General features: G+C 40.0%; 1 protein-coding gene across 1 annotated transcript in view; it reads right to left on the reverse strand.

Moving 5' to 3' along the window:
- Positions 1–2,460: 2,460 nt before the first annotated feature.
- TSEN15 (tRNA splicing endonuclease subunit 15) overlaps positions 2,461–12,122 on the reverse strand; it is a 10,361-nt gene continuing 699 nt past the window's right edge. The window contains exons 2-4 of the mRNA XM_026044254.1: positions 11,810–11,891; positions 10,718–10,853; positions 2,461–2,757 (exon numbers count right to left, since the gene is read on the reverse strand). Coding sequence (XP_025900039.1) covers positions 2,553–2,757; positions 10,718–10,853; positions 11,810–11,891 — 423 coding nt within the window. The 3' untranslated portion in view covers positions 2,461–2,552. The remainder of the gene's footprint in view (positions 2,758–10,717; positions 10,854–11,809; positions 11,892–12,122) is intronic.

The following is a 12,122-nucleotide window of genomic DNA, read 5'->3' on the forward strand; positions in this document are numbered from 1 at the left end:
TTATACTACTCTTTCTTTACCTAGAAATAATAATTGAAAAAAGCCAAGCTAGTGTCAGTCCTGAAATAAACTGAAGAAATATATGCATTTCCATGAAAATGAAGGAAATGAACAGTTTTCTTTGGGCTAGGCAAGTGTAGCTTAAGAATAAATTCTGCATTGTGTTGTAATTGTTACAGCCTTCTTCATACAAAACTAGCTCTTTTCCAGCACATATTCGCACCGGGCCTGAAGTATTTGCTTGTGCAAGGACAATTTAACTGGTGGTATGTAGCCTCATGAAATACAAGATTTACTTTATGGTCTGAGCAGTAGAGGACCTGAAATACAGACATTAGGGTTGAACACAGCATGTCAAGAGTCAGTACACTGTTATCTTTCTAAGGCAGTATGGCATTGAATCAAAACAAAATATATTTTTCCTCCATGAGAGGAGCAAGAGCGAGAAAGAGATATTCAATTTTTTTCTTTGCATTTTTCTGTGACTGAAGCCCACAGAGTTACAGTCTCCCCTTGTTGCACGGAAGTGCCAGAAGGCACGTGGGGAGGGTAGGATGCCATAATCTCCAGAAGAACCATAGTTCAAAGGCTACTTTGGTATACACTACTGTCACAGTGTATACCAGGGAGAAATACCACCAAAGAGATGAAAAACAAAGATACCAGTATTGCAAAGGATAATATCAAACAGTTGCTACGGTGCTTTAGTACTCAGAAACAGCTTACAAGGACCAGTGGAGTGATGCATAGAGTCCTGCAATGAGCACAGCAAGCACCTGGACATGCACGCCAGCCTATGCTCCATGGCTTAACAAGTTCCCTAGGTCAAAGTCCCCCCAGATGATGGCACTGGTGGCAAAGTAAAGCTGCTTTAAAAGGTTCCTGCCACAGCATCCTTCTCCAGTCCTCCGGTTTGCTGGCAAAACTGAGAAGGGTTGATGTGTGCTGCAAGGCAGGAACACCCCAAGGGGATGCAGCCACAACACGCCAGCTCCGAGAGAGGCTTGGCAGAACCAGCACCAAGTGCAAAGCTGAGCAAGGTGTCCTTTGGGTTCCTTTGGGAAGCCAGAGCTACACCCTGACTACTCTCCAGCCCTGTGTGCTCCCTGCTACACCACAGAGTCTCCYGACGTATCTGTCTATACTAGATTCAATGGTCACAATAAAAAAAAACATTGGGTATTTCCAGACATCTTGGTCATAGAGATACTAAAGCTCTAAACCACCTCATTCCCAGCTCCATTTCCTGGATTCTCTCCCATTCTTATACCCATGTGAAGATAAAGAGTTCTTGTGCTTCGAAGTTTGAGTGTGTGGTCCTTGACCACATGAATCTCAAATGAGCATCTTCTTACCCAAGAGGCTGCCTCTGGAATGGCACTTGATTGCCAAGAAGCTCTAAGTTCAACCTGAAGAAAACTGTTATGTGAAAGACATGGAAAATTCCTGCAAAAGAAACTGACTTTTTTTAACCTCCTTAATTTACCCCTAGCTGATGCATCACTGGACAATCAGTTTAACTAGTGGAAGCTGTATTAAAAAAATCTTGAAATTACAGTGAGTTGAGGAACTTGCTTGTTGTATTGAGCAGATAATGGCTAGTGCCCAGTTGCAGCCTCAGATACAGGTACGCTGATACAGAAAAGCACATCCAGTTGCCCTCCTCTTCTCCAAAGAGCTTTAAGCACTATTGTGACACTGAGGCACTGAAAGCACAGTGAAGCAGTTTTAYACACAGCAGCCTAGCAGGGCATCACATAGACAACTTCATTACACTGTGATGCAAACACAAGGCATTTCCAGTTCTAAGACCAGACTCCAATACTGTGTTGAGACGGGTAGAATTTCCAGATCCTCACCTTCAACATGGTGTGTGTTCAGTTATATGCAYGACACCACTCTGGATCAATAAAAACTGAAGTGCTGATCTGATCATAACCTACCTCGACTTGAACCTACTAGTAGAGGCTGGTCCTTCTTCATGCAGATGAAAGGACTCCAAATCCCTCTTACTAGTCTAGGATCTGTTCTAGCAGCCTCTGGTTTTGTAGTAGTCAGTTCTCCTCTCTGCAGAAAAAAAAAGTTCATAACAGGGTGCTTCTGTGGAAAAAAACTTTGCTCAAAAGATGGGACAAGATATGTATTCAATATAGGATACTGGGAGGTAGCATGAGCTAATAATAAAAAGACTCTCAAATACAAAGCCTTTAACTCAGTATCAGAACTTCTGGCAGAACCCCTCAAGATTTACCTTTAATAAATACTTYTAATAAGAGTAATGATTAGTTTGTTATGTAACTGAACAGGTATAAAKGAGAGACTAGCTTTGGAAACTTCTCAGAGTGTATTTATTAGGAGAAATGTTTCAAAAACATGGTCCAAGTGATACTTTAAATGGCATTTTATTTCTGTACATCTGCACAAACCTCCATTCTCTGTGAAAAGATACTTGATATGCAGAAGACTTCATCACACTACTTATTTACATGTGTAAGTTCCTGGATTTGTTTAAATTTGAGGACGGCAGCTCAAGAAAAGTCTATTTGTCTTAATCATTTGAAAAGCTTCTTTCTTTTCTTTCTCCATTGTTTATTGTCAATGTTTTCAGTATCGTCAGGAGGATCTGGCATTACAAAGCCATCAGTCATTCTATAGTAGACTACTGTGGAATCTGACTCTACTATGGCCAGAGTGACTGACTGYGGGGTGTCGGGTTTGTCTGGCGGAAGAGAGGCTTTCTGTAAGATTTCTCTTATCCTAGAAGAAAAAGAAGAAAAAAGTTAGAAATAGGTCCATAATCATGCATTCATGACACAGTTAGAAATGCACATAAAAAGAACATACAACTTCTGCTGTTAAAAAGCAAAAGCCCTACAAGCCAATTTCAACACGATGCTCGATAGTTTCTGGAGGATCAAACACAATTTCTTAAATAAAGATCTTGCTTTTACTTGAAAATATACTCAGTTCCACAAATTTCTGCTGGAAGTGACTCAGTGTATGCCTCTAAGCTTTCCTTAGGTATACTAGTGCATACACTTCAAACCTCCCTTCCACCAATTATAGTAAGCTAATTTCCAACGCCCTTGTTTTCTTCAGTTTAAAAAACAAAATTATCTTATGAATAGCAAGCCAATTACTTTTTAAATCACAGCAGAGGTCAGCACTGTTTCCCAGAGTTCTTGTAGCACAGTTCCAACAGGGGCATGGGACACAAGTACTGCAGGAGTACAATAGTGCAAAGCCTGAGGACAGAGCAGTAACACCCCTGTAATCTAACTCCCTCTCTTAGCAGCAGTAACTTCTTCACCTAAAGGTCTAATGCAAGAGGGCTCATTTGGGATTCCTGGGACAGCAGCTTATATTCTGGGGACAAGTCATCTCTGCAGTGGGAAAAATCTCCCTCTCGCTTCATGTGCCTGTAAGTTCTCAAGCACTAGCAAATAAAGATTTTTCAAGCTGCTCATTGTAGCTGAAAATTAGGGTCTTTCTAAATACGTCAGTTTTCAAACTTCAGACATCATCTTCCCTTCCAAATCTCTTTGATCCCTTAGTAAAGGCCAAATAGGAAGTGGCAAAGAATAAGCAGCAGCCTGGAAAGTCTATGCTGTTAAAGCCATGTCTTAAGTACCCATCTGTGTTCTGAACTGTTCATAATTCAACTTGGCTAGTTTCAACAGTGTCTTCTATTTTTACTATAGGCTCACACATAATGCAAGACAAAGCAATACAGATCAGGGTTAGTCAGTCATTTAGTGTAATTGAGATCTTAAGGTTTTATGCCCGAGTGCTTCAGGATGATCTGCTACCACTTCCATCCTTGGGCCCAATACTCCTCCACAAAACAAATATCAGCTGCTATAACCATAAAAATCTAAAATTGTAAATGCAAGATTCTTCTCTTTGTCCTTAACACAGGCAGCACCACGCGTTCTCTCCATGCATATCACAGCTAGCCATAACGCAACACAGCACATCTGCAGATTAGTGGGAGGGTATCTTTTCAAATAAGCTTTGGAATTCAGGAAGTCTGTATCAGACAACTGCATTTCCTCTCTTCCCCCTCCAGACATCATTGCTAGCCTCCACATACAGCATGTTCCCAAAGTTACTTTACAGCAATGGGCATTTCAAAGGAGGAGTCAGAAAAGAACACCTGCTTTGTACCCATTTCATTACTTACTATCTACCATGAGTAGTAGGAAAAAAAAAAGTTGCTAGAAAGGTGCAGGAGTTGTTTTTMTAAACCTTTAGAAGCAGGTAACATTCTTTACAAAAGGAAAAAAAAACAGGGAGACTATTCTTAGCCTTCTGAAATTTGCTCGACCTCGTAAACAAGGCAAAAAGCCTTCATCAAGCAGAGCCCTCTACATTACCCACCTCACACAACAGCTTCAGTGATTAAAATGGAGTCTTACACAAACACTTCTATGTAATATCTCCTCTTAGAGAACTAGCTAGCCTATTAAGAGGATTTATTGACTAAGTTCATGCTAGCAGACTAATTACTCTCATCACCGGTGAAAGAGATAGTACAAACACATGGTTGCAGTTACAAAGATGTTTTYGCTCAAGCGAAAGTGTATTTAGCACCTCTGAAAAAATTAAATATTTGAAACATACTCCATGAAGAACCACAGTATCTTCCATTTATCAGCATCCTAATCAACCTCGTCTTCACCAATCCCAGCTTTATCAAACATTCTGCAAACATCACTCGCAGTGACACCAAGAGGGCTRCAGTCACTGTCCTTGGTACATGAGTCTCTACAAGCCATGCGTCAGCAGCTTGTGTTCCATGTGGATGCTGGTGACAAACATTTGGCTGTTAGCACTAGGCTGGCTCCACTTGGCTCCTCCTTACCAACAAGCATGAGGTCGTAATCTCACTTCACTGACTAGACATCAAGTTTTGAGTTTAGAAACTTACCACAGGAAAAAGGCGCAGCTGAAAAATTGTTAGACTGTGTCTAAAGCAGTTAATACTGTTCCCTAGTGTCTGAATAAAAGCTTAGCATTTCTCAAGTACAGTCTTAAGGAAAGCCCATGCTTAAAGTATGTACTATTTCACCTTGTCATATCCAGAAGTGGACTGCRCAACAAAACACTCAGTCACCTTAGTACACAGAGCCTAGAATAACCTTGTTCATACACAGGTTCAGGTAGACTAGAAAGACTGAGTACAGATACCCTAAGTGTGCTACCTTCATGGGATTTATGCCAGTGAATATCCAGGAAAAAAAAAATAAAATAAAAACAGAGCACCAAGAGAGCTCACAGAAACAGAACAATCAGGCAAGTGTGCTGGTGTGTGCACAGGGAAAGCCTGCAGAGCTAAAATATCCTGCATTCCCTCCTCTCCCTTCTCCCCCTCCCTCACAATGCTCTGTGTCTTTTCCTCAGGGGAGAGACAGTGTTGAGGCTCAGGTTTCAGGGAAAGGTACACCCTCTACAAAGGCGCTGTGAATGGGAAGACACCATTGGGGCAGGAAGCTGCGTGGCCACCACAAGCAGCACTGGCAAGTTTGCCTTTCACCAGCATGATTAAAAAAGCAAACTCCCACAAACAGAATGAGACTAAATACATTCTGGAAAAGTATTATTTTCCTGTTTTCCCCCATGGCCTTTCTCCCATCTTAATTTTTATGAAGATACTTTTRTATCAGATAGGCTTTCAAAACACATTCACAAAGCGATGCTGTCTTTTTCTGTCCAAAGAGAGGGGAAAAAAAATGTATAAGATTGGTGAACTTTCAGGTTTTAAACAGTAACTTGAGGTTTCAATTGACTGTCCAAAAACTGAATATAGAACAATCATAAAGAAACACTATTACAAGTAGCAAACTGTGACCAAAAAAATWAGTTTATTTTCATAATATATCCCACAAAAGTATCACTGAGAAGCAAAGGAAACACTGAAAGCTCAGAGTAGTTTTATGGAAGCTGTACAGTGCTCCATTTACCTTAAATGGATCTACAGCCCTCCTTACTATAAAACCCCAAAGGTTTTCAATCTGCCCTTTATACCTGCATGAGCAACTCAGCGCAGGCCTTGCCAGCTTGAACTGCCTCTGTCCCCTCCATGCAGGGYGGCACTGTAGAAGTGACATGAGCTGATCTCTGTACCTCTCTATCAGAAACCATTCCTCTAGACAYTGGAGTACAAAATTGCACCACATTTGTATAGACAGGCTCCATAAAGGAGAGGACCAAAGCAGAGGTAGCCTCTTATAAAGCACAATACTTCCACTTTAACCAGCATTTCCAAAAGGGCGCAGTATGTCCCCCAGGCTCACCATCAAGAAATAAATGTTGTTCTATGCACAGCTGCTTGTCCCAAATTTGGATTATCCTTTGAAGCACACAGGAAGGAGCAGAGCTGGGGGAAATGGAACACACCCTGTTGCCTGGGATTAGTTTCTAAACTACAGCAACATGGGATGCTAGAAGACTTTTTATCAGCCCCCCTCAAAGGACAAAAAAAAAAAAAAAAGCACAAAGCAAATGCCACATGGTCAGAAAAAGGACAGCTATTTCTAAAACGCTGCTAAAGAGTTCGTATCTAGAAAACAATAAATTAAATAATGCTAACAGCAGAAGGAGCTACTGACAAAACTGTGAAAGGGAGGCAAGAGGCAAGATAAGAATATGTCACACCCCAAGKACATTTAAAATACAACCTAAAATGAAGAGCTACTTCACAAACTATGGATTTAAGAGAATAAATCACTTTCAACCCTCAGATTTGTTTCAAAGGATGTTTATTAGCTTTAAAGTTGAACATTTATACATTTTTTCCCCAAGAGTAAATTACTATTTTAGCAAAATAACCCTTTCCCTCCTAGACTGAAACAAATTTTGTATTCTTTATAATCTGGTGTTACTGACTTAATCTACCTTCAGCTCCCACTGAAAAAATAAACAGAACTGTGAGAAACATCAATTAACCTGAGAGTTTTTTAGCGATTAATATTTTGCTTAGACAAAGTTATTTGTCTAAAACAAGCACCAATTAATTCTATTAAGACTGAAAAAAAAAGTCTTTTAACACTATCTAGAAAATCCAGATGTCAATGTAACAAACTCTTATAAACTTGCTGAGTTTGTTTTATGCAAATGATTTCTGTCAGCTTCGAGACAGGACTACCTTTATTAAATTGTTTTATCCCATGCAGGGAACTGCAGTTCTGGGAAGTACTGACCACATACCTAGCGTGCACTGAGACTCTGTCTGCGGTAACGAACAGCAGTTAGCTCCCTGTCAATGGAGCCATGGATTCCTCTCACAGACTCGTAAGCAAGAATGAATTTAYAGCTCAATGCAATAGAGTACAAAAAAAGGTTCTCTGAAACTCAACCAGCTGTGTATGTTTGGGAGAATGGTCCAAGACAGAAAGAAGTTGTTTTATTCCCTAAGTCTTCAGGACAGAAGATTCAGCGACCTTCTGTTTAAGTGGGCATATGCACAGCATGAAATCACTTCTCAGACTGTGTAAAACTATTATTTGCATTGGCAGTTATTTGCTCCAGACACCATAATTTTAGGATTCAGTGAAAGAAGTGCTGAATTATCGTGTAGCATTACACCGAAATGGCAGGATGATCATCTAGTTGTTGGTAGAAATGGGCACACGGCTTGTAAGCAGAACAGCTTCTGCCTTAAGCAGTTAACTGTCATATATAAAATGGAAAAGATGGAATCACAGAACAGACTAAAGGGAATGCTGAGCAGCTATGGATGAGTGTTTTTACTTTAAAGTACACTTACCATTTGCTTAGGTATCTTAGCAGTGATTTCCACAGCAACTCTGCTACAGTCTTTAAAGACACATTTCTATTCCTCTGCTGCTAGAGTGTCAGCAAAAGAGAAATCTTCATGAGACACCTGGGAAGGCCGAGTTTGGCAGGCCCTTACTGAAGTGGCTCAGAAAGAAAAACCATYCCAGCAGTCCCTACTCTTGTTGGTTAAGAAGGAAAACACTTCCAATAAATGCTGCCAATTACTGGCTGCTCTTACAGTTAGCACAGAATTTCCAGCCCCAGCAATGGGGAAAGAACGTTTCCAGCTTCTGACCCCTTCTGATGTCTTAAGTTTCAACGCTAAGTGAGCTGCATTTATTTGTATTCATATCCTTTCCTCTACTTTATAGAGGAAGGTTACGGGGGGCTGAGGTTTCGAGCAAAGTAGCAGAGTGGGCAAGTACAAAACCTTCCTGACCACCTACAACTTGGGAACCCAAGTGAAAAATTTGACTTTTAAGACGTTTAAGACACCAGATACCTCCAAGTCTCCTGTTATCAACAATCACAASAACAAAATATCCATCACTATGAGAATAAAGAGGCAAGCAACACTGTAACGTACTGGCTTCCAACTCCCTCTGTGGGATGCATTTTTAGTGTCCTAGCTCTACACTACATAACTTTGAGCTGCAGCTGCAGTCTGTAGCCTTTTCTCTGTTCCCTGCTCCAACAACAGCGCTGAGAAGTTGATGCTGTCCAGTCGCTACAATGACAGACCAGGCCTGGTTGGATCAGCAGGGAGCTGCTAACRTTATCCCAAGCATGTGTATGCATGTGGATACACAGGGTTCGAACTGGGCTCCTAGAGTTATGTAGGACTCCAGTCAAGGTCCTTGTATTATTTTACTACTGATACTTCAGACATCAGTTCCCAAGCCCTGAAGAACATGTTCAATAACATATACGCAGTCTTCCTGTCTGATAACAGCATCAAGTACATACAAGACTTTAAAGCACTCATCTAGCACTACAGCCCTATATTCAGCTCTTTTTACTGACAACATGCTGAATGTATTTGCTCTATAGGAAAACCTAGTCACACGCTGTACTTTTAACCAATGTGACGCATTCATTCTTTGCTTCTCTAACACACGTCCTTTCAGGAATGGATTCCATTCACATCGATGCCAGAAAGAGAGCAAACAGTATCACCACAGTACAAACAAGTTTAGAGGCTCCAAATGAAAAGCCCCAATGAAACAGTAAAAGATAGGACATATATGCAGTGCAGTATCTCCCTGTCATTAAAACCCAATTGGAATATACTTGCTGGCATTAACCCAATGTCAGGAATCAAAGTTTCCAACCCAGATGGAAACTTACTACATTAAATAAATACAACAACTCAGCACATATAGGAGTAATTTCTCAAAAATCCCCTATTCTACCTAGCCACCTTTTTTTCCCCCCACCCAAAAAATCCAGTTCAAATTTTAACACTATGAAATATTTTTGGATGTGTGCTCTTTTCTCACATATCCAGTGRTCTACTTCTTGCAAAGAGGCTAAATGACACTCAGTTTTCACCCTGCAGGTCCTGTTGCAGGGATCATGCCATATTTCTCCATAAAACCATGCCCACAAGAATGACTGACCACTATTTGCAAATGCAAATTTTTCAGCAACTAGACTTGAATCCACCAGTATTTAATAAGCTAAATTTCTCCCCTATCAAAAATCAAATGCTTCTGAAGATCCACTCTCAGACAAACACAWGGCAGAATTAAGATGGAAGCCTGCTTGTAAGAGACAAGCCTGTCACTTACAAAACCAAAACAGAAAAGAAAAAATAGCCATCGCATGTCTAAAATAACATTCTGCACATGTCTGCTAAGGTTGCTSGCAACTGAGAAAGAGGATACAGCAAACACTAGCAAGATATTCTCAAGGCTTGCTCTACATGTTACACACACACAACAAAAAAAGCACTACCATATGATGCAGCTAAAATAAATAGCTCAAATATTTAGTTATCATAGGAAGGAATGATAGATACCAGTAACAGATAAGGGAGATGCAATCAAGAGAATATTTCATGCTGCATATTTGAGGCTACTCCAACAGTCAGAAAAATATCCTATAAAAGTATTAGAATGGAATTTCTCTAAGCTGAAAATATTTATAACATCAGAAAGTCATAGTTATGTTTCTCTCCACTTGAGAATTACTTGGTGTTGCATGTGCCACCAGGAAAGCAAGCATCTAAAAGGCATTTCTGAACAGATGCAAGTTAAAATTATAGCTCAAGAGAAAGTTAAACACTTGATTCTGGGTAAATAAGAGGAATTTCCTGTTAAAAATAGCAGGATTATATTTCAAAAGCCAAAAACACAACAGATCAAATATATCAGGCTTATTCTTGGGATTCAACAATAAGGAAAAATCAATATTTATTTTTAAGCAAGTCCAAAGAGGTTTTTTTTTTTTAAGGTACTTTAAAACCCATAGACATGAGACTACCACCAGATTTCCCAGACAACAAAAATTCAGCACAAGAATGTTCAAAGCATAAGCTGCGATAGTTGTATTCTAACCTTGTCTCTAATGTGTGTTTTGATACCCGTTATCTCCAAAGGCACATGCTACTTTTAAACAATATGAAGTGTTTATCAACATAAAGAGGCAATTGCTTTTGGAAACTAGCATCAAAGGATTAACACTTCCAGGGAGGAAGCAGAGAATGGATAACAGCCCAGAAAATTACAGAAATAATGACTTCATATATATGTATGTCGCAATACCAAGAATATGTCTGCTCACTAGTTGAAACACACCTTCTCTCTGATATTTCTTCCTTGTTTCCCTCCCCATTCCCTTTCCAGCTCCCAGTTAAGTTACCAGCAGCCTGCTAAATATGTCTACTCTTCATTTTATCCTGTGGGTAATTCAGTGCAAACTGAATTAGTATCCTCACCTTTCATGACTTAGTGATATGTGCACAGGTACTGGCACCACCACTATTTGACTGTCCTCTTCTCTTTCACGTGCATGTAGACACACCAGCTGCAGTTCTGCTAATCCAACATACTTGACTTCATGCCAGTTTCTCCCTGGAAGGGTTCATCATTGATGAGACAGATCAGAAACCAAAAAACAAGTTTAACCATTCATACAACAAACTTGGAATTTAATTTAACATTTTATGTTCTGTTTTCCTTCCCTCTCTTCCAAGTATTTGCTGTGAGAGATCCCAACCAACTCTGAGTTTGCTTTCGGAKAGGCAGTCCTGTTAAGGAAACCTAAGGGATGAGCAGCAATCTGACTTCAAAGCTACACTGGCTGATGGCAGATGGGGTCTGATTTACAAATCTTTGTTTTACATATGGAAGAAGATGACAATTGGTGTTTCTCTAGTTTTGAAGTCACTGTACCATGAAACTAGTTTGAGTTCAAAATTTATCAATACCCAAGTTGTGAATAGGTGCTAAAATCATGGTAACCCTTCCTATTTTTTCCCTTCTGCATGAAGGGACAAGGCTAAAAGTTTTTGCTGTCCAACCGCAGTTTTCTGTTACAGCTCATTAAGCCATTTTGTGTGGAGGTGTAATAACGACAGCAGATACAAAACCTTCTGGTCTGTGAAATTCCTCCAGTCCCTGACCCTGAAAACTACCGGTCTCCAAGAGAAAGTACAGCAGCTTTATTATGCTGGCTGCCTGTCTAAGTACAGTCCCTTCTCAAGAATTCCTTTTGGAAGAAATGCAGATAGGGTTTTATACATCACATAACTCTCTTTTTTTCCCCACTATTCTAAGACATTACAAGATTATACTAAGTTTGTTGTAATTATTGCCAACAAATTTCAAAGTTGTCTTCTTTCCTATAGGAATACTGCTCCTTTCCAGAAAAGGAGTATCCTCATTAGGCTTGCACACACCAGCCATTTACTTAGTAGAAATCCTGTCTAGAAGACAGGATTGTTATCAGCACAACTTCAGGTATACAAGTTTTTATACCCTAGCACCTAAGACTACCAAAACATTTGGTSAGATGTTCACTGAATTACCTTCTAAGAGGTCCAGGTAAACTAGGAATGCAGCATAGATCTGAGCACTGTCTGATACATCAAGGGACATCATCTCAGTGAACTGAAACCCAAAATATTGGAGTGGTCAAAGAAAGTTCAAGTTGTGTTAAAATGCATGGGTCCTACCAAGAAACCAGTTTAAAGGATTAACARGTGATTTTGCTTTCTAAACAGTATCTTAAAAAGTCTCTTTTCAACACCCCCCTTATCTTGGCCTATAGAAAGAACTCAAAGCAAAAAGGCATCACAGCAGTTTCACACATTCACACACAACACAACATAAGCATCCCCC

The sequence above is a fragment of the Nothoprocta perdicaria genome, unplaced genomic scaffold (genome assembly GCF_003342845.1).
Source record: "Nothoprocta perdicaria isolate Ctin4 unplaced genomic scaffold, notPer1 scaffold_355, whole genome shotgun sequence".
NCBI classification, from domain to species: Eukaryota; Metazoa; Chordata; class Aves; order Tinamiformes; family Tinamidae; genus Nothoprocta; species Nothoprocta perdicaria.